At 34.5% G+C, this 23974-nt stretch overlaps 1 protein-coding gene and 1 pseudogene across 3 annotated transcripts in view; one reads left to right on the top strand and one right to left on the bottom strand.

Annotated features, from left to right (window-relative positions):
• CEP57L1 (centrosomal protein 57 like 1) overlaps window positions 1-23696 on the top strand; it is a 77298-nt gene extending 53602 nt beyond the window's left edge. For all 3 annotated transcript variants that reach the window (XM_044917262.1, XM_021693098.1, XM_021693097.1), the window contains 9 exons: window positions 719-898; window positions 2873-2994; window positions 11356-11472; window positions 14903-14980; window positions 16310-16396; window positions 19562-19639; window positions 19755-19999; window positions 21007-21151; window positions 23216-23696. In XM_044917262.1, coding sequence (XP_044773197.1) covers window positions 719-898; window positions 2873-2994; window positions 11356-11472; window positions 14903-14980; window positions 16310-16396; window positions 19562-19639; window positions 19755-19999; window positions 21007-21151; window positions 23216-23434 — 1271 coding nt within the window. In that variant the 3' untranslated portion in view covers window positions 23435-23696. The remainder of the gene's footprint in view (window positions 1-718; window positions 899-2872; window positions 2995-11355; window positions 11473-14902; window positions 14981-16309; window positions 16397-19561; window positions 19640-19754; window positions 20000-21006; window positions 21152-23215) is intronic.
• LOC110583046 lies at window positions 17765-18190 on the bottom strand (annotated as a pseudogene).
• Window positions 23697-23974: the final 278 nt, after the last annotated feature.

The following is a 23974-nucleotide window of genomic DNA, read 5'->3' as shown; positions in this document are numbered from 1 at the left end:
AAATTAACCTATAACATTTACTTATATTCCATTCCACTCGTTTTATAGTTTGAAGTTATAACAGAATAGAAAGTGTTATTTGAAAATTTTAGAACTCTGAACATACCCGAATCATGATGATATTAATATACCTGAATAAAAATCACAGTAGTACATGTGTACCACTTAAAATCTTTCAAGCCTGACATGAGTTAAACCACTAGGTTATAATTTTTCTTCTGGTGGAAGAAACTGTCTTCTAACTCATATGTTCTGATTATTAATACTAAATCTTAGACAAAGAAACAATAAATGTTTGTGATTTAACTAAAATTGAACATATCAAGAACCGAGAAAAACCTTTAACATTAAACCTAAATTTCCATGTTAATTAGTGACACTACATCTTAATTTTCTTTATCCATACTCAGACTCTTATGCCTCCTAGACTGGACATTATTTGAAGAGATTTACTTTATTGAATTGAAAATTTTGATTATTAGCTATCTCAAACCTAGAAAATTACTAAATATAATCATAAATATATTGTTTTTAGAAAATCTATTAGAAAAAAATTGTCCCTCTTTAGAGTTTTAGTGATTTTTTTTTTTTTTGAGGAATATATGTTACTTGTATGTTTTTCTGGCTCACTAACAAAAATATACTGTTCACTTTTATTGCTACTATGTAAGTGTTCAAAAATTTTCATTGAAGTAACAAGCAAATTTTTTTTCAACAGCTCTTATTTTAGCCTTAAAAACTCTTCAGGAAAAGATTCATCGTTTAGAGTTGGAGAGAACACAAGCTGAGGATAACCTAAACATTCTTTCCAGAGAGGCAGCACAGTATAAAAAGGCCTTGGAGAAAGAAACAAATGAGAGAAATCTGGCACACCAGGAACTGATAAAGCAGAAAAAAGGTAAGGAAATTCAATAGTTCTCAGAAATAAGGAGTTATCAAAATTTACAACTTGAAAATAAAAAGCCCAGTCTAAGATTTACTCAAATATCTTTGTTCTTATATATATTCAAACCTTGAAGCCTTGTTCACAGACAATTTGATATTTGCATTAAATAGGTATCACTTTGAGCTTACTTCTATTATATATTATCCCAGTTCATAAATTCTTGAGATTAAAAGACACATTAAGTTTTTTTTCTCCGAAGTTTAAAACTTTTATTCTTCAAAATATACTGTTAAAATAAGACAAGTAACAGATTGTGAGAAAATGTTTGCAAAACAGATATCTGAAAAGGATTTGTATTGAGAATATATAAAAAATTCTCAAAACTTAATAATAATAATAAAAGGAAAACAACCTACAGAAAAAGTGGGCCAAAAATTTGAACAGGCATTTTATAAAAGAAGATATACAGGCCAATAAGCACATGAAATGATCCTCAGCAAAACTAGTCAACAGGAAAATACAAATCAAATCACAATGTGATACTAATGTATACCCACTAGAATGACCAAAATTAAAGGATGTAATAATATCCTGTATTGGTAAGGATGTGGAGAAACTGAAACTCTCACATCTTATTGGTGAGACCATTAAATGGTACAACCACTGCAGAAAACAGTTCAACAGATTCTTGTAAAACTAAAACATGTGCTATCCATACAACCCTGTAATTCCATTCCTAGGTATTTATCCAATAAATACAAAGATATTTCCATAAGAAGACTTATACTTGAATATTCATATCAGCTTTACCCATAGTAGGCCTAACCTGGGTAAAAGACACATTAAGTTTTTAGACAGATTGTGTTTAGAAATTAGAATATTTTCAGAATACCAACAAAATCTAATTTTACCTATAATATACTTAAAATACTTTATATATTCAGTCAACACTGGTTTTTAAAATTTGAAAATAAAAAGCAACACTAGTAATTGAACAATACAGAGACCATAAAAATGAATAAAAAATTTTATTGACTCGAAAGATTAATTAGAGGAAATGGACAGGTAAGTAGAGGTTTCTGTGGAAATTATAAAAAAGACAATCGGACATAAGTTTTAGAGATTTAGAACATAAGTTCTTTTTTTTTTTTTTAAGATTTTATTTATTTATTTGACAGAGAAAGACACAGCGAGAGAGGGAACACAAGCAGGGGGAGTGGGAGAAGAAGAAGAAGGCGTCCTGCTGAGCAGGGAGCCCGATGCAGGGCTCGATCCCAGGACCCGGGGATCATGACCTGAGCTGAAGGCAGACACTTAACGACTGAGCCACCCAGGCGCCCCTAGAACATAAGTTCTTTATATAATTTTTACTTCATAATGTATGGCTTTCTTTTTCCTTGTAGTACATTCACCCTCCTAAATAAGGTTCAAGTTTGTGTTTCAACTTATAAATAGAGTGAAGAAATGAGAAGATTTTTTTCTGAGGATATTGGAGAAAAGTGGTCTAAAGAACTGAGGAAAGTAAAAAATTAAAGAATTAGAAAGAGGCTGATTACTTCTTAGGAAATAACTATGCTGTCAGTAGTCAAGAGCAGAGGAAATGGGAATGGAAGATTGGATATACCTGAGTTTCCTGAAAGAGAAAAATATATTGATAGGAAAGAGACTTTAGGTCCTCTATTTTTTCAGATAATGTCATTTCCCAGGAACAGCCAAGATATTTATCATCCCACAAGTCACTGACTTCTTACTCTTTCAGAAGTTTGCCCTGTGGGTCTTTTAGGGGAAGACAATGTTAAACTAGTATTATGTAGTTAATAAGATATGCACAAAATATATGTCCACAACTCTTACAGAGTCAGTACTTAGAACTAAAGAATCCTTGAGCTTTTAGTTCTTGATTGAATTTATATAATGTTTCTTGTGATTACCAAATCTCTGATCTATGTGATAATCTAGACATTATTACTTTTTCTTTTTTCACAGATATTACTATACAGTTAAGCTCAGCTCAGTCTCGCTGTACTCTTCTAGAGAAGCAACTAGAATATACAAAGAGAATGGTTCTCAATGTAGAACGAGAGAAGAATATGATCCTAGAACAACAGGTAAACACATTTTCTATAGGAATATAATTTAATATGTTTTTGAAGAATATTTAATGTCATGGGAAAATTGTATCATAATCTTAAGTAGGATAGAAAGCTATATTGAGGAGATTTCCACTTACAGTGAAGTAGAGTAGGTCATTTGGACCAAGCTTTCTGTAGAAGAAAACAAGAAAAACTGGGCAGGATATTAAAGAGTAAGGAAGGGAGGAAGGAAAAAGGATAGAAAAGAAAGGAAGGAAGGGAGACAGGGAGGGAGGAAGAAAGGAAGAAAAGGGAAAAAGACGTAAAGGCATTGGAGAGTTAATGAAGTCGTGAAAATCACCAATTCAAAATCTGTCTGTGTACTTAAATCTGAAGAGGTTGGCCTCCAGAGAGGTTGATTTCAGGCCCCATCCTTCTTAGGAATTTCTGATTCCAGAAGAGTCCATTGAGAGGCTAAATAAAACTTTTTTTTTTTTTTTAAGATTTTGTTCATTTATTTGAAAGAGAGCAGAAAGAGAGAGAGCTCTCTCACATGAAGTGGGGAGGGGCAGAGGGAGAGGGAGAAGCAGACTCCCCGCTGAGCTGGAGCGCGATGCAGGGCTTGATCCCAGGACCCTGAGATCATGACCTGAGGGGAAGGCTTGACTGACTGAGCCACCGAGGCGCCCCTAATAATGCTTTTGAAAACTATGGGGCTTAAGAAATTGAAGTTAGATTCCAGGGCCTATCAAGAGTAGGAACCATAATAAATCTCTTGTGCTCTGAATGCTTTGTAAAGGTGAACAAGAAAGAAAACAACCCAATTTACAACTCTATGAGAGTAAATCTTAGTCCCTGAAATTGGATTAAAGGGATCCTGGATAGCTAATGTTCCTGGGGACCTCAAATTATTTCTATAAACATTTCTTTAACACAGTGAAAAACTTTCAATCAGACATAACCAGGCAGAAGGAGTTAAGACACTATGAAAATTGCTTTCATTAGTGTTTTATAGTTTTCAGAGTACAGTTTTTTCACCTGTTTGTTTATTCCTAGGTATCTTATTGTTTTTGGTGCAATGGTAAATGGGATTGATTCCTTAATTTCTCTTTCTGCTACTGCTTCATTATTGATGTACAGAAGGTAACAAGGGTGCCTGGGTGGCTCAGTCGGTTGAGCATCCCAACTCTTGATCTCAGCTCAGGTCTTGATCTCAGAGCTGTGAGTTCAAGTCCCACATGGAGCTCCATGTTGGGCATGTAGCCTACTTAAATAAAAACATTTTTTAAAAAAAGAAAGAAATGCAACAGATTTCTGTACATTGATTTTGTATCCTGTGACTTCACTGAATTCATTTATCAGTTCTACAGTTTTTTGGTGGAGTCTTTCAAGTTTTCTATATAGAGTATCATGTCATCTATAAATAGTGAAAGTTTTACCTCTTCCTTGCTGGAACACTGATGAAAGAAATTGAAGAAGACACAAAGAAATGGAAAAACAATCCATGTTCATGGATTGGAAGAAGAAATATTGTTAAAATGATTATACTACCCAGGCAATCTACACATTTAATGCAATCTCTTATCAAAATACCAACAGTATTTTTCACAGAGCTAGAACAAACAATCCTACAATGTGTATGGAACCACAGAAGACCCCGAATAGCCAAAACAATCTTGAAAAGAAGAGAAAAGTTGGAGAATCACAATTCTGGACTTCAAGTTGTGTTTCAAAGCTATAGTGATCAAAACAGTATGGCACTGGCACAAAAATAGACACATATCAATGGAACAGATTAGAAAACCCAGAAATGAACCCACAACTATATGGTCAATTAATCTTCGACAAAGCAGGAAAGACTATCCAACGAAAAAAAGACAGTCTCTTCAACAAATGTTGTTGGGAAAACTGGACAGCCATATGCAGAAGAATGAAACTGGACCACTCTTACACCAAACACAAAAATAAATTCACAATGGATTAAAGACCTAAATGTGAGACAGGAAACCATTAAAATCCTAGAGGAGAACACAGGCAATAACTTCTTTGACATTGGCCATAGCAACTTCTTTCTAGATATGTCTCCTGAGGCAGGGGAGACAAAAGCAAAAATAAACTATTGGAACTTCATCAAAATAAAAAGCTTCTGCACAGTAAAGGAAACAGTCAATGAAACTAAAAGGCAACCTACAGAATGAAAGAAAATATTTCCAAATGACATACCTGATAAAGGGTTAGTATCCAAAATAATATAAAGAACTTATGAAACTCAACACCCCCAAAACAAATAATCCAATTGAAAAATGGGTAGAAGACATGAGTAGACATTTTTCCAAAGAAGACATCCTGATGGCCAACAGACACATGAAAAGATGCTCAACATCACTGATCATCAGGGACACACAAATCAAAACTACAATGAGATATCACCTCATACCTGTCAAAATGGCTAAAATTAACAACATAAGAAAAAACAAGTGTTGGTAAGGATGGGGATGGCGAGAAAGGGGAACCCTTGTGCACTGTTGGTGGGAATGCAAACTGGTGTAGCCACTGTGGAAATCAGTATAGAAGTTCCTCAAAAAGTTTAAAATAGAAGTACCCTACAATCCAGCAATCACACAACTAGGTATTTACACAAAGGATACAAAAATACCAATTCAAAGGGATACATGCACCCTGATGTTTATAGCAGCATTATCTACAATAGCCAAACTCTGGAAACAGCTCAAGTGTCCACTGACTAATGAATGGATAAAGATGATATATTCATTCTTTTTTATGGCCAAGTAAGTATACCATTACTTGGCCATAAAAAAGAATAAAATCTTGCCATTTGCAACAACATGGATGGAACTAGAGAGTATAATGCTAAGCAAAATAAGTCAGTCAGAACAACACAAATACCATATGTTTTCACTCATATGCGAAATTTAAGAGACAAGATCAAAGGGGAAAAAAAGAGAGAGAGAGACTAACAAATCAAGAAACAGACTCTTAACTGTAGAAAACAAACTGATGGTTACCAGAAGGGAGGTGGGTGGGGGGATGGATTAAATAGGTGTTGAGGATTGAGGAGTACATTTGTTGTGATGGGCACCAGGTGATGCATGGAACTGTTGAATCACTATTGTACACCTGAAACTAATGTTACACTGTATGTTAGCTGGAATTTAAATAAATTTTACTTAAGGAAAAAAGACACTATGAAAAGAAATAGCATACATAACAGACTATGTAAGCACTCTTACAAGTTAGTTCCAGCTGGGTGCTGGCCCTAAGAGGCACAGACTTTAAAATAATTATGCTTGGGGCACCCGGGTGGCTCAGTTGGTAAGTGTCCAACTCTTTGTTTGAGCTCAGGTCATGATCTCAGGGTTATGAGATCTATCCCTTCATGGGGCTCCACGCTCAGCATAGAGTCTGCTTGAGATTCTCTCCTCTTCCCCCCACCCCCCCTTCCACTTACTCATTCATTCTCTTTGTCTCTCAAATAAATAAATAAATAATTTTTTTTTTTTTTTAGATTTTATTTATTTATTTGACAGAGAGAGACACAGCAAGAGAGGGAACACAGCAGGGGGAGTGAGAGAGGGAGAAGCAGGCTTCCCACGGAGCAGGGAGCCCAATGCGGGGCTCGATCCCAGGACCCTGGGATCATGACCTGAGCCAAAGGCAGACACTTAACGACTGATGCACCCAGGTGCCCCAATAAATAAAATCTTTAAAAATAAAATAATTTTGCTTGTTATAATCAAGGACATAAAAGACAGGATTGGCATTTTCAGGAAAGCATTGGAAACCATAAAATGGCAGAGCAGATTTGAGAAAGAACCAAATAAAAATTGTGGAACTGAAAAATACAGTACCTGAAATTTAGAACTGAATGGATGGATCTAACAGATTGGAAGAGATAATTAGTGAACTGGAAGGCAAAGTCATCCAAATCAGCAAAGAGGCAAAATGAAAGTAAATTCAGAAAAGAGAGCAAGAGGCATAAGTTAGAGTGAGAAGGTCAAACTTAAGTGTTATTGGAGTTCCATTAGGAAAGGTGAAAAAATGGGACAGAAGCAATATTTGAAGACATAGTGACTGAGAATTTTCCAAAATGGATTAAAAAATTCACACCACAGATTCAAGAAAACTAATTCCATAAAACCTATAAAACTAAATTAGGATAAATAAAAAGAAATATATACCTAGACACCTCATAATGAATAAGACAAGCATAAAATCTTAAAAGCTGGTGGGGAAAAAAAGATTACATTCAAAGGGACAACAATGAAAGTGACAGCTGACTTCTCAACTGAAAGTACTGAATTCAGAAGACAATGGATTGATATAGTTAAGTATTAAAAGAAAATACCTACCAATCTAAAAATCCTAAACCTGGGGAAAATATCCTTAAAAATAAAGATGAGGGGTGCCTGGGTGACTCAGTCAGTTAAGCATCTGCCTTCAGCTCAGGTCATGATCCCAGGGTCCTGGAATCAAGCCCCGCAACTCCCTGCTCAGCGGGGAGTCTGCTTCTCCCTCTCCCTCTGCCCTGCCCCCCTGCTCTCTCTCTTTTGCACATGCGCACTCTCTCTCTCAAATAAATAAATAAAATCTTTAAAAAAAAAAAAAAAGAAAGATTAAATAAAGACATTTAAAGACTAACAAAGACTGAGATCATTTGTTACTAGGAGATCCATTCTAAAAGAAATGCTAAAAGACATTATTCAGACAAAAGGAAAAGTATCTTAGATGGAAGGTCAGAGATGCAGGAAAGAAATAAGAGCAATGAAGATGGTGTGTGTGTGTATATATATATGTAAATCTAAATGAGTATTGTATACAAAAATAGTAATGTTTTATGTGGTTTAAAGATATATAAAGGATTAAAATTAATGAGAACAATAGCTTATAAATTAGGAAGGGGTAAGTGTAGTTTAAAGTGTTGTAAGGTTTTGGGGTACCTGACTGGCTCAGTTGGAAGAGAAGGCAATTCTTGGTTGTGAGTTTGAGCCCTATGTTGGGTGTAGAGATTACTTAAAAATAAATAAAAACTGAAAAAAATTACTAAGTGTTGTAAGGTTTTTGCATTGTTTTGGAAATGGTTAACAGTAACAATCAATACTGGATTTTAATGGGTCAAGTATTTAATAGGTTTTTCCAGGAACTATAAAAGTTGACTGCAAAATTTATATGGAAAAGCAAAGGTCCAAGAATAGCAAAACTATTCTGAAGAATAAGGTCCTGCTCTACTACATATTGAAACAAATTGTAACTCTATCAAAATTAACATATCTGTATGGATAGACAAGCAGAATAAAGGAATAGAATATACTCAGAAACAAACTCACTTACATGGAAATAATATACAAGGATGCCATTGCAGATCAGTGGGGAAAAGATAGACTTCAATAAATGGTTTTAGGAAAATTGGTTGGCTATGTGAGGAAAAAAGAATGAAATTGGATCCCAATCTTACATCATACACAAAAATCAATTCTAGGTGGGTTAAAGATTTACATGTAAAAGGCAAAACTTTGTAATTTTTAAAAGCAAATGCAGAACAATGTCTTGATGACCTTGGCGTGGAGAACAGTTTCTTAAACAAGATATAAAAAGTAACAAAACAGTAGAGAAATGGGCCCAGTTATGATGAGGCATTTTGCAGGAAAAAAGAAATCACAAATGGTCATACATTTATAGAAGAATTATCATTCTCATTAGTAACTAGGAGAATGCAAATTAACAGCACAATAAGGTACTACTTCACATCCACCAGTTTCGAAAAAACGTATAAACCTGGTAATTCTGGGTTTTATAAATGAGGGTACAACAACCAGAAGAGCAACCACTTTATAAAGTTCATAAGATAAAATATAACTTACATTTTATCTTATAAAATAACCTAGAAATTCCTATCCTAGCTAAATATTGTAGATCAGTGACTTTTAACAGTTTTTTAAATGTTTTTTATTTAGGTATAGTTTACATATGGTGAAATGCGGAGATCTTAAGTGGAACGTTCAGTGATTATTGATAAATAAATATACTCATACAATCCATAGCATGGATCCAAATAACAGAAATTCTCTCATATCTCTGTCAAGATATTTCCTGCTCTCTCCCCACTTCCCGACAGGGCAACTACTATTCTGATTTATTTTACTTAGAGTTTTTCCCTGTCCTAGAATTTTATATATTTGGATCATAGAAAATGTACTCTCTTGTTTAGCATAAAGTTTTTTTAGATTAATCCATGTTGTATCAATAGTTTTTTTTACTTTTTATTGCTGTATATAATTTTATTATACAGATATGCCACAATTTGTTTATTTGTTTTTCATAAAATTAGTTGGGAAGAATCTTTCTTCTGTTTTCTGAAAGATTAGCATTATTTCTTCCTTAAGTGTGTGATAGAATTCAAATTTGATAGAAGCTATCTGGGACTGTAGTTTTCTCTGTGGACTGTTTTAGATTACGAATTCATTTTTTTTAACAGGTGTAGGCTACTTGGATTTTGTTTCTTTTTGTGTCTTTAGAGATGTCCCCCTTTCATTTCTGATACAGCTAATTTATAATTTTCCTCTTTTTAAAATTATTCCTCTACCTATCACTTATCAATTTTATTGATTTTTTTCAAAACACCTTTTTTATTTTTAAATTTTTTTTATTATTTCCTACTTAATTTATTTCTACTTTATTATTTCTTTCCTTCTACTTATATAGGGTTTAATTTGCTTTTCTCCCCCTAGCTTTGTATGTTGGAAGTTCAGATTATTGATGTTAAAACTTTTATTCTTTCTTTTAAATGTTGCATTTAATGATGAAAGCTATCCAGTTCCCTATAAACTGCTTTACCTGCATCCCACAGATTTTGATATTTTGTATTTTCATTATCTTTCAGCTAAAAATATTTTCTAACTTCTCTAGTGATTTCTTTTTAAATTTTATTGACTTTTCCTCGTCCTCTGTTACTTCTCTCCTCCTCCTCCTTCTTTTTAGTAGCTGCTGTACAGGTTAAAATATGTATTTTTAACTTACCCCACACCCTGCCATGAATTAGTATTAAAACATTTCAATATAATGTACCATCCTCACTATAGTATGCTTCCACTTGTCCCCCTTTGTGCTACAACTTCCATACATTTAATTCTGCATTGTTGTAAAACCCACAAGGCATCATAATTATTTCTGCTTTAAAGGTTAATTATCCTTTAAAGAAAACTTAAATAAGATGAAATATGTATCTATTCCCATTTTTACCATTTCCAATGTTTCTTATTTCTTTGTGTAGATTTGATTTTATGTCTGGTGTCATTTCCTTCAGGCCAAAGTACTTCCTTTACAAGTATGCTGGGAATTCTCTTAGCATACATTTTTCTGGAAAGGTCCTTATTTCACCATTATTGGGGAAGGATATTTTCAATGCATATAAAATTCTGGTTGACAGGTTTTTTCTCTCAGCACATTAAAGATGTGGTCAAAGTTGTCTTCTGGATTTAATAGTTTCTAATGATAATTCTTATCTTCATTCTCCTGTGCATAACGTATCATCATTTCTCAGGCTGCTTTTAAGGTTTTCCCTTTATCACTGGTTTTCAACAATTTGATAATGTTGTGCCCAAATGTGAGTTTTTTTTGTATTTATTCTGCCTTTTTAAAATTTATTATTATTATTCTTGAATCTGTCAGTTAATATTTTTCATCAAATTTGGAACATTTTTAGCCATTATCCTTCAAATAATTATTCTTGTCTGACCTCCCTCTTCTCTCCGTGTGTAACGCCATTTGAATGTCAGACCACAGGTCACCAAGACTGTTTATTGATTGTTTCAGTTTTTCTTTTTTTAATAGACTTTATTCTTTAGAGCAGTATTAAGTTTATAGAAAATTGAGCAGATAGTACAGAGAGTTCTCATATACTTCCTGCCCCCTCACAGTTGTCTCTATTATTAACACATTGCATTAGTGTGGTAATAAATACATTACAAAACTGTGTATAGATATGAAAATATATTTATAAACTTTCCTTTTCTCCAGTTTCTCTGTATGCTTTATTCCTCTCATAGTTGCTTTTCTATGTTATAATTAGAGGATAAGACAGTGTGTAGGTTTGGTCACCTTACAAATAACAGTTTATTTAATACAGGCTTCACTGATGATGTTTTCTTTAGTAGAAATGTTATATAAACATGCATAGAAGAGTTTGTTCCATTGATAAATATAGCTCATCTATTTTTATAATTTGATTTTCTTGTTTTTTATTCATAAGCACCTAAAGCATATACATGTATATACATGTTTCTTATGACAGATTTATTGTGCTTTAATTCTCAGAAATTGTATTATTTTTGAGCATTGGCATCACTTGCCAAATTCAGGTTTTGTTTTTATCCTTTCCAGGCCCAGCTTCAAAGGGAAAAAGAACAAGATCATAGGAAGCTGCAAGCAAAACTTGAAAAACTTGATGTCTTAGAAAAAGAATGTTTTAAACTTACAACCACTCAGAAAACTGCTGAGGTAAGCTTCCACTTATTTTTTGAAGTGATGATGCCAGGAATAAATCTTTAGTGTTAAGCATTATTGGCCCTATATGTGAATATACAGTAAATCTGATTTATAAAACTTCTTTAACAGCTCTTAGTAATCCAGATATGAATTTCTGCCTATGGAGATTAAAATTAATGTATTCTGTCATGGCACAAATGAGCTTGCCTTTTGATGTAAAATTGTAATTTTGGCTTCTTCTGAAATGGCAGAACATTTTCATTTGTCAGATAATTTGCCTAAAGGAAATTGAAGATTGTCTTTCACCACTTGTAGTTAAGTCTATCCTCAGTCCTCCTGAAATGCCCTTTCCTTTTTCCAACCAAATTTTATCCATTTCATAGGACTTTCTCCAGGTCCTGCTTTCTCTATGAAGCCTTCCTTGAGTTCTCCAACACTCAGGGAGCTCTCCCTTTGAAATGGTACTGTCCTCAAATTCTGAACCATACCATGGATATAAGATAAAATACTTATATGTATAAGTATATACATGGTCTGAGTCAAATTATGCTCATTGTTTTGTTGTTTGTTTCATGTATGTTACTATTGTTTCCTTAAGTACAGTATAAGGTCTTAAATAACAAGGAACATATCTTATGTTTCTTTTTTTTTTTCATTTTTTTACAAATTGAGATAAAATTGACATAGAACGTTGTATTAGTTTCAGGTGTACAACATAATGATTTGATATTTGTATTTTTTTGGTATTTGTATATTTTACAAAATGATCACCACAGTAAGTCTAGTTAATATCCATCGCCATATGTTGTTACACAATTGTTTTTCTTTTTTTTTTTAAGTTTTTATTTAAATTCCAGTTAGGGCACCTGGGTGGCTCAGTGGATTGAGTGTACAACTCTTGGTTTCAGCTCATGATCTCAGGGTCATATGATCGAGCCCTGTATTGGGCTCAGAGCTCAGTGGGGAGTCTGGTTGGAATTCTCTTTCTCTCTCTCCCTCCCCACCCCTCCCCGTGCTCTCACTCTCTCTCTCAAATAAATAAATCTTAAAAATAAATAGAGATTATGCTAAGTGAAATAAGTCAAGCAGAAAAAGTCAATTATCATATGGTTTCACTTATTTGTGGAACATAAGGAATAGCATGGAGGACATTAGGAGAAGGAAGGGAAAAATAAAGGGAGGGAATTAGAGGAGGAGACGAACCATGAGAGACTATGGACTCCGGGAAACAAACTGAGGGTTTTAGAGGGGGAAGGGGTGAGGGGGTGTGTTTGGCCCAGTTATGGGTATTAAGGAATTGCATGGAGCACTGGGTGTTTTACACAAACAATGAATCATGGAACACTACATCAAAAACTAACGATGTACTGTATGGTGACTAACATAACATACATACATACATACATACATACATAAATGAATAAATTCCAGTTAACATACAGTGTAATATTAGTCTTATGTGTATAATATAGTGATTCAAAGTTCCATGCATCATCTGGTGCTCATCACAACAAATGCACTCCTTAATCCCCATCACCTATTTAACTCATCCCCCCACCCACCTCCCTTCTGGTAACCATCAGTTTTTTCTCTATAGTTAAGAGTCTGTTTCTTGATCTGTCTCTCTCTTTTTCCCCTTTGCTCATTTGTCTCTTAAATTCCACATGTGAGTGAAATCATATGGTATTTATGTTGCTCTGGCTGACTTATTTTGCTTAGCATTATACTCTCTAGTGAAATTTCAGCTTTTTCTGCCTTGCAAAGTAAGGTTGGAAGTCACCCATCTACTTTTCTGTCTTGCAAAAATCGTTGCCACCTTTTCTCATGTTACCTTCTAGTGTATTTGTCCTTTGGTATTTAAAACTTACTTATTCTATCCATGTCATTGCAAATGGCAAGATTTCATTCTTTTTTATGGCCAAGTAATGGTTCATTGAATAAATAGATATATTTATATATATATATATATATTTTAAATATATTTATATATTTATATGTATGTATGTGTGTAGATATATATATCTATATATCTACATACATATATATACATACATACATATAAATATATAAATACATATATACATACATATATATACATACATATATATAAATATATCCATATACATGGATATATATATATACACACATCTTTATCTGTTCATCAGTCGATGGACACTTGAGCTGTTTCCAGAGTTTGGCTATTGTAGATAATATTGCTATAAACATCAGGGTGCATGTATTCCTTTAAATTAGTATTTTTGTTTCCTTTGGGTAAATACCTAGTTGTGTGATTGCTGGATTGTAGGGTACTTCTATTTTAAACTTTTTGAGGAACTTCTGTACTGATTTCCACAGTGGCTACACCAGTTTGTATTCCCACCAACAGTGCACAAGGGTTCCCCTTTCTCGCCATCCCCATCCTCGCCAACATCTGTTGTTTCTCATGTTGTTGATTTTAGCCATTTTGACAGGTATGAAGTGATATCTCATTGTAGTTTTGATTTGTGTGTCCCTGATGATCAGTGATGTTGAGCATCTTTTCATGTGTCTGTTGGCCATCAGGATGTCTTCTTTGGAAAAATGTCTACCCATGTCTTCTGCCCATTTTTCAATTGGATTATTTGTTTTGGGGGTGTTGAGTTTCATAAGTTCCTTATATTATTTTGGATACTAACCCTTTATCAGATATGTCATTTGGAAATATTTTCTTTCATTCTGTAGGTTGCCTTTTAGTTTTGTTGATTGTTTCCTTCACCGTGCAGAAGCTTTTTATTTTGATTTAGTCTATATCTCATGTTTCTTTTTTTTTTTTTAATATTTTATTTATTTATTTGACAGAGAGAGACACAGAGAGAGGGAACACAAACAGGGGTAGTGGGAGAGGGAGAAGCAGGCTTCCCGTGGAGCAAGGAGCCCAATGCAGGGCTCGATCCCAGGACCCTGAGATCATGACCTGAGCCGAAGGCAGACGCTTAACGACTGAGCCACCCATGCGCTCCTATATCTTATATTTCTAATATGTCTTCCTCTCCCTTCCCTCCTCCAACAGCTGTACCCTTAATAATATGCACACAGTAGACATTGTGATTTGTCTGTGTTTTGAATGAAACATTAAGACCCAAGACTATGATCATTTGACCTTCTAGATTTAATACCCCCCAAAATTTCATCATTACGGTTTTGTTGCTAGAAGTTAATAATGTCTTTGCATGCACATTCTATGCTTTCCCTTTGTTCTTCTTATATGTAATAGCAGGTAAAGAAGCATAGGAAGAAAGCCAAGAAAAATTGTAGCATCTTTTGCCATTTCTTTTTCTTACTTTCTGCTTTAGCTTGCTGAACTACTAAGAATCAAGACTGGAAGACTCTATGTGGAAAAAGAACAAAGACTATTTGGCTCTAGTTTTTATATAATAATCCCAGTTTTTTTGTTCTTTTGCAGGACAAGATTAAACATTTAGAGGAAAAACTTAAGGAAGAAGAACATCAGCGTAAGCTATTTCAAGACAAAGCATCTGAAGTAAATAGAGCATTATATCATTATCACAATAAACCATATATGGTTTTTTTTATTTTTTATTTATTTTTTATTTTTATTTTTTTAAAGATTTTATTTATTTATTTGAGAGAGAGAATGAGAGACAGATAGCAAGAGAGGGAAGAGAGTCAGAGGGAGAAGCAGACCCCCTGCTGAGCAGGGAGCCCGATGTGGGACTCCATCCCGGGACTCCAGGATCATGACCTGAGCTGAAGGCAGTCGCTTAACCAACTGAGCCACCCAGGCGCCCCTGTTTTTTTTTTTTTTTAAAGATTTTATTTATTTATTTGACAGAGAGAGAGACAGCGAGAGCAGGAACACAAGCAGGGGGAGTGGGAGAGGGAGAAGCAGGCTTCCTGCCGAGCAGGGAGCCCGATGTGGGACTCCATCCCAGGACCCTGGGATCATGACCTGAGCCGAAGGCAGACGCTTAACGACTGAGCCACCCAGGCGCCCCAAACCATATATGTTTTATTATAATTTGTTTTCATTATCTGTAGGCTATATTTTAGACTATAATTTCTGCTTCCTAGCTTGTTAGTTTTGGTCTCTTTTTGCTATAATAATGAGATTCTCAATAAGTCAGCCAGTATATTTATATACTTGGATGCACTGCCAAAAGAAGTCTTGTAGTCTTTTGAAATTCTGACATATATGTATATGAAATAATTCCTGGTCTAGATTGTTTTCAGCTTGATTGATATGTATGTATTAAATAATGCATTCTCTTATAAACAGAAAATGATTGCAATTACCAATAGACTTAGTGGGGCTTTCACATACAAAAAACAGTATTTAGGGTTTTCTTTTTTTTAAGATTTTATGTATTTATTTCAGAGAGAGAGAGAACATGAGAAGTGGGAGGGAGGAGCAGACTCCCTGCTGAGCAGGGACCCTGATGTGGGACTCGATCCCATGACCTTGGGATCATGACCTGAGCCGAAGGTAGACACTTAACCTTAACGGACTGAGCCACCCAGGCGCCCTGGGGTTTTCTTTTCTTCCTCAAAAAGCACTTTTTAAAAAAGATTTTGTTTATTTATCTTAGAGAGAGAGAGAGCGCGCATGAGTGGGGGGAGGGGCGGAGACAGAGAATCTCAAGCAGGCTCAGTACTGAGCACAGAGCCTGACATGGTGCTCGATCTCATGACCCTGAGGATCATGACCTAAGCCGGGCACTCAAACAACTGAGCCACCCAGGCGCCCCAAGCATTTTTGTCTTCATAAACTGAGACCTGATTTCTTATTATAATGTTTTTGAAGAAGTTTGTTAAAAATCAGTTGCATAAAGCTTTTTCTTTAATATTATAGCTTCAAACTGGACTTGAAATCAATAGAATTTTAATGTCTTCAGTATCAAATCCAAAACACTGCAAGGAGAAGAAGAAGTCTTTGAAGGTATGCAGATACTTTATTCTTATTTGCTAATGCTTATTTCTTTACTCTTTTAATATTTATACCTATCCATTTCCAAAAAGAATTTAGAGAGATTTATAATAAAAGACATGCAATAATGCTATGAAATGTGGATAAAAACATAAGTTGAATGCTGATGGTTTTAGGTTTGAGGATAGAAAATTCCATAAAATCCAGGTTAAAGAAAGTATCAGCAGTTGAGCACAAAAACTAATTTTGAGTTTACTTGACAACCAAAGCAAAAAGGACCACATGACAGTCAGTATATTTGTGAAATAACAATAAGCATGCCAGTTTTTCTAGAAAGATAGACATTTTCCTAGTACTAAACTTTTTTTTTTCGATTTGTGCAACTTTATTGCAAGAAAAATATGTTATTAGCAGAGCTCTTAGTTGATCACTTATGCATTGACAACTTGCATCATTTGTACATTAAACAGTGTATTGAAGATAGATTAACTATGAGCTCCGAGCCTTCTAATAATTTAAATTTAAATGAAAATTAAAAAAATATTTGAGACCCTGTTTTGGAATGCAAAGGGTATTTGACTTCCAGTTTCCATTCTCTGTAGAACAAGAACATATCATTCCTTTATTAACATGCATAAAATACATCATAGATTCTGTTCTGCTGATGCTATAAATTAACACCAATTCTCCAGTCATATCAGTTATGAGCATAAAGTGTATCATGTAACTCAGATCTCTCTCAGTGGAAGGCTTAAGAAAGAATGGATGCTTGAATAATGTTGCTTCCTTTGTTGTGACAACTGAGCATCCATCTCAGTCCCCCTCAGATGATTTCTTCAGCATGTTAGAGCAGTGAGGAATGGTTTTAGTCTCATAACCAAGTTAGAGTGAAGACATTGGCCACATAATACACATGCTCCATTTTTTAAAAAATTCTGAATCTTGGGGTGCCTGGGTGTCTCAGTCGGTTGAGCATCAGACTCTTGATTTCATCTCAGGTCGTGATCTCAGGGTCGTGGAATGGAGCCCCGCATTGGGTTCAGCGCTTGGTACAGTCTGCTTGAGATTCTCTCCCTCTCCCTCTGCACACCCCCCTCTAAAATAAATAAATAAATAAAATCTTTTTTAAAAATTCTGAATCTTGGGCAACTATACTTTTATAAATACCTTGTAGTTTTTAAAAGCAGTTATTGTCCAAAACTGGAAGAAGTTAAGTCTTTGTCAGATGAACATGTGAATGAATGGAGGGAAATAAACAAAAAATAAAATTTTATTTTAGTTTGATAAGGGAGCAGCAGTCTGGTAAGAAAATTAAAAAAGGAACAGTAATTTAAATTTTATTCCAGCTATAATGCAGGTTATTCTGACCTTACAGTAGCATCACATGACATACTTCTGAGTCCATTTCCAAGATACTCTGTTGTACTTATCTCTGTCTGTTTTATAGACCTGTGCAATCTCTGGCACTAGGGGGTCACATAGCAGTGAAAAAATGGATAAAAGAATTTTAGAAATAGTTAAAGCAACAGATCACTCTGATCTTAGAATATCAAGACAAATGCTACCATTACTGTTAATATTTGGCAGATAAATTCTTGTTGTAAATGCAGCCTCAGGTGGTTTGAAGTAGACTATATGAAAATGAATCATCAAAAATAATACACCACCTTGATGTGGGCTGCCATTAGGTTCCATAATTGTGGCTTGCTAATGAAAGGTATCATCCCCAACTGGACTTGCAAAATATTGTGCTGGAGGGTTATGGGCCAAATCACTAAGTTCCTTTTTAATCCATTTCAGTGCCATGACCTGTCCTTTTCATTTGGCTCCTCACTCTCTCAGTTTGTGCTCAAAGGCTGCACAGGGAAGGACTGTCTCTTTGCCTCACACCAGCTCTGCCAAACACAGGCACAGAGGGTCAGGGCCTCCCTCAAGCTACCCCTAGTACTAAACTCTTATAGAAATGTATTCTGCAATATTTTATAAAAGAGACACTAAATGACACAACAGGTGATAACAACACAATAGATCCTAGAAGCAGTTTTTTATAACTTAAGGTTACCAGACCTTATCTGTTAGAATGACAGTAGTATTTATCTATCAGTTAGATCTTCGGAACACAGAAACTCCTTAGATCGGAGAAGTAGTAATTACACACAGTTGAAAACTTAAATACTATCAATAAATACAGTGAAAAGGGGCACCTGGGTGGCTCAGTTGTTAAGTGTCTGCCTTCGGCTCAGGTCATGATCCCAGGGTCCTGGGATCGAGCCCCGCATCGGGCTCCCTGTTCAGCGGGAAGCCTGCTTCTCCCTCTCCCACTCCCCCTGCTTGTGTTCCCCCTCTCGCTTTGTCTCTCTCTGTCAAAAAAAAAATAAAAAAAAAAAGTGAAAAATCAGTAACAACAACTCTGCAGATCAAAATAAATCCAAATCTAAAGCAAGGCCTTTAAGAATTCATAAGTGGCATTATTCTTAAGACTGAGAAGAAAAAAGATACCTATATATCTTGCTACTTCTTCTGATAAAGAATGAAAGTACTTACATACTCATTTGGTCCAGCTCATCTTGCTTTACTATCAGTGATTAAGCTGTAGTACATCCATAATATGAACTACTACACAGAAATAAAAGAATGTGTTGGTATTTGCTGGATCCTGTTGAAGGAGATTTGGATTCATTTCATTTTTTACTATCACAAATAAAGCTGTTATGAACATTTGTGTGTAGGTTTTTGTGTGAACATTGGTTTTCATTTCCCTGGGATAAATGTCCAAGAGTGTAATTGCCGAATCATCATATGTACTTACCATATAAGTTCATGTTTAGTTTTACAAGAAACTGTCAAATTATTTTGTATTCCTACAAACCATGCATGAGTGATCTGGCTTCTCCACCTCTTTGCCAGCATTTGGTATTGTCACTGTTCTTTATTTTGGCCATTCGGATAGGTATATAGTGATATTTCATTGTAACTTGCATTTTCCTAATGGCTAATGATGTTGCAGATCTTTTTATGTGTTTATTGCCATCTATATGACCTCTTCAGTGAAATGTCTACCCACATTTTTTTTGCTTGTTTTCTAATCAGATTGTTTACTGTTGAATTTTGAGACTTCTTCATATCATAAATGTCTTTTAAAACAATTTTTGTTTATGTTTTTTGGTCAATATTTAGAAAACTAGATGTTTAAAGGGAGGACCACCTCAGCAAATTCATTCAGAGTTTGGATCACTGCCTGTTGTGGCTGAGAAGGTGAGAAAGGAAAAATGAAGATACTTGTTCAGACACACTCCTGCCTTGTTGTAAGTGCAATTTAAATGCCATGAGTCATTTGAAATTGTTCTTAGCTATTTCTTTTCCCCTAAAGTCCGCCAGTGCAAACTATCCTGTGAATGCAAGTATGCAAAGCCTCCTGCAGTTGATGCAACGTTATGGGCCACATAACTGTCAGAAACTTACTGAAGTTACTGAGCCTCGATGTCTCTACAAGCCTACTAGAACAACTTCCCAGGGTAAAGCTGAACCTTCTGATTCAAAAAATTCCATTTCTATTGGTGACAATTTGTCTGAACTTTTGATGGCAATGCAGGATGAGCTGGACCAAATGAGTATGTAAGTATTTTCATTCTTTATCAGAACTAGTAAGATATATAGGTATCTTTTTTTCTTCTGTCTTAAGAACAATGCCACTCATGAATTCTTAAAGGCCTTGCTTAGATTTGGATTTATTTTGATCTGCAGAGTTGTTTTCACTGATATTTCACTGTATTTATTGATAGTATTTAAGTTTTCAACTGTGTGTAATTACTACTTTTCCGATCTAAGGAGTTTCTGTGCTCCCAAGATCTGACCTGATAGACAAATACTACTGTCATTCTAACAGATATAGTCTGGTGACCTTAAATTATAACTCACAAATGCTTTTATAAGAAAGATTCTCCTTTTGTTTTTTATAATCTTTTTAATAAAGTGAAATTTCATTAGACAAGTAGGAAATTCTTTGTTTTAAACTCTGGCTGGGCTGCATTATAAGTTTTGAAGCATCCATAGTAAATAAGATTCTGAGTGGGATACATATTTTAAGCCCCAAGTTTAAATATATATTCAACAAAAATTCCAGAAAATATGAGATTTGGGTAGCCAACTAGTTGAACTAGGACATCTGTAGAAGATACAGCTGGTTCTCTTAACAGTATTCCTTAAAGTGGGCTATCACCAAATAGAGATTTCTTGGGCAAATATTTTTATAGGTGCAGTTCTTCCCAAACACCCTATATTAAGAATTCCAAAGTTGGAACTAAAAAGAGTCCTTTAATGCTTTTAGCTAAGGACATCAGAATATTTTATTATATTTAGCTATGAACATCAAGAATTCAGACTTTATTTTAAGGTGTTTTAAGACCCTAAGTCTAAGTTATTTCTAAATTTATCTAATCTCAAATCATAAGAGCCTTTTATATTTACCATAGATTAATTAGATAACTGTACATAAAGAGACTGTCTTTGAAAATTAATATTTAAGTGACAAAAATTTATGATTGAACAGAATATTATTTAATTCTATCAAAGATATATAGTATAAACCATAACAGTGCTTGATATTTGCTTTTCTTTCATAGGGAGCATGAAGAACTACTGAATCAAATGAAGGAAACTGAAAGTCATTTGGTCTGTGAAGACATAGAATGTGAACTAGAACATTTAGTCAAGAAAATGGAAATTAAAGGAGAACAAATTTCCAAACTGTTGAAGCATCAAGACAATGTAAGAAGGCTTTAGTAAAAGATTTTAATAAAAAGATATATCTGGAGTCAGTGTTATATCTCTGTATGATCTTTCAAATTTAAGGTCTGTATGTGTGGCTTAGTGAAAAGATGACAGGAGTCCCTTAGGCCTGTTAAAGAGCCATCTGTCCCACTGGAATAACATTGCCTCCTACATAACTCTCCAAGATAATGTAAAGTAAGAGGAACAAGAAAGTTTAGTTATGTATTCGGAAATGGCCTTGGGAAAATTTTGAGGTAGACAGCCCTCCTGGTTACCCTTTTAACATTCTTTCCCTTTATCTCTCCCACCCCTAATCCTTTAATGAAGCCGCTTATGTTGACAGGCCTCTACTTCAGTACCATACATAAACCTGGCTCCTCAAGCAGTACTGTAATGCTAAAACTACTATTTCTACTTTCCCAGAACAAGCTATGCTGTGTTCTATTCCCTGGGGACCTGTGCTTAGCTGGCTATAGTGTGGTGGTAAGGGGGACTCTCTCGTTGCATGTGAATTCTTAATAACTAAGAATCACATAACAATTTTGATATTTTAACAGAATCATGGAATATTATAATATTTTATTCCAAGACAATGATTCCATAGGTTGAATTATTAGCACTATTAGACTGCTAGAGCAGAAGGCAGAGGGAGTCTTTCCAGGAACCTTCAAATCACATCATGTAGCTATCTGCCTATGGAATAATCAGCATTCATATAAGTTGGTGATATATTAACCTCACAATAAAGCCTTCCCCACTTTTATAGGAAAGTAATAAAGGATTCAGAATTTTACTGCCTTTATTCTTCTGTGACCAATAAAGAGAAAAAGAGGAAATGAAACTTTTGAAGCAAATATTTTCACTTTACTGGCTTTTAAGGCTCTAGTAAGTAAATCTTTTTGTATGATTGTGTTAGGGTGAAGATTATTTAACTTATATACTTTCTTAGAATTGCATAGGAGAAATTTGAAGGGAATAGAGAAATTTTCAGCCATATTTTTAATGCACATAAATTATATTTTGAGGGGCGCCTGGGTGGCTCAGTTGGTTAAGCGACTGCCTTCGGCTCAGGTCATGATCCTGGAGTTCCGGGATCGAGTCCCGCATCGGGCTCCCTGCTCAGCGGGGAGTCTGCTTCTCCCTCTGACCCTCCTCCCTCTCATGCTCTCTGTCTCTCATTCTCTCTCAAATAAATAAATAAAATCTTTAAAAAAAAAATTATATTTTGAAAAATATTATTTATGTTCTATAATAGCCATAGCAGTATAAATTTTCAAGCATTTTATCATGAGAAATTTAATCTCTGCAATTAAAATGGTCTTGGACAAATACCAGGTTCTTAGCCAATGTCTGGATCAGCTCTACAAATTAGGCCTATGCGTAAGTGAAATAGACTAAGTAATGGACTAAGCTTGGCAGAAATGGGTTTTGGCAAGTTGATAGGTTTTATTTTGTTTAATTCTTTCTACCCAACTGTTATCAGATACTACTGAATGAAACTTTTTTTTTTGTACTGGCATTCAGTAGTACTTTAAATTCAGGAATACTTTTCAGTAAAATATATATATACACATTCAACTCTATAAATTCATTGCTCATTCCTAGCACCAGATCTTTGCTTTTCTGTTAATACCACCTGAAAGGTCCTTTTTCTCTTGTCTCTATTCTTCAGTTTTTACTCATTTCATATCCTTTATAAATCTTCCTCTCAGCTTTTCATTGATCTTCTCAGCCCATATTAATCTTGTCCTGCTTTAGTCTTCTCAAATAAACACCTTTTGTCCTACTCAGAGTTATCGCAGCCTAAATTATTCTCTAGTTGTCACGTATATGCTTTTCTTTCACTAATAAGAGCAATAAGCTTTATGAGAGCAAGGATTGTTTTATTCATGATATTTTTACCTAACTAGCATGGAGTTAGGCATATATAGGTATTCAATAAAGACTTAATGAACTTTTTAAATTTCATGTAATCTTTATAACATCAATCCAATCCATCTATTTTAGGGTATGCTTTTAATATCTTTTTTTACTAAAATGTTAGATGTTTTTTCTTTCCAGGTCCGTAAACTGCAGCAAAAAGTTCAAAACTCAAAGATGAGTGAAGCTTCGGGTATTCAGCGAGAAGAGAGCAACCTTAAAGGATCAAAGAACATAAAAAATAGTCCCAGAAAATGTTTGCTAACTAACTCTCTTCAGAAGAACAGCAATTTTCATCCAGTACAAGTCCATAATCTTCAAATGAAATTGAGAAGAGATGATATCATGTGGGAACAGTAACACAATAGTAAAACTGTCACCTTAAATGAACTCTGTCAGTGAGATCTTGAATTGTCTAAAGTGGTTTTAATATACCTTTATGAAATTCTGAATTATGTTTCTAGTCCCTATAATGTGTCAAGTTGTAGTATTTTTAAATTAATGCCTAATGACCTCCTAAGAGTCAAAATAAATGACTGCATTTTTTTCTCTTACTGACTGAAATACCTAATCTGTTCATGTTTTAGACACATTGTTCACTTTGCAGATCTCTTAAGCTAAATCTAAGAAATTATAGTAGATTGGTGATATTTAAAATTGAGTTAAATTTTGAGATGCAAGTACCATTCCACTTTTTCATTTAGTAGGCTTGTAACCTTAAGAACCAATGTAAAATGAACACAGTAATGAAAGGTCTTTTACCTTTCATGGTGCTTCCTCCCTATCTTATTTTAGAGCTATGAAATGTTTTTCATTTTTGGACATTTAAGAGCTCTGTAAAGAGGCCTTTAGCCCGAGTTTTTATGTGACAATTTCAAATAGGAACTCGTAGTTACTTAA

This window comes from Neomonachus schauinslandi, chromosome 8 (assembly GCF_002201575.2).
Source record: "Neomonachus schauinslandi chromosome 8, ASM220157v2, whole genome shotgun sequence".
Taxonomy (NCBI): Eukaryota; Metazoa; Chordata; class Mammalia; order Carnivora; family Phocidae; genus Neomonachus; species Neomonachus schauinslandi.
Note: the sequence above shows the minus strand (reverse complement) of the source record. Positions and strands in the feature narration are given on the sequence as shown.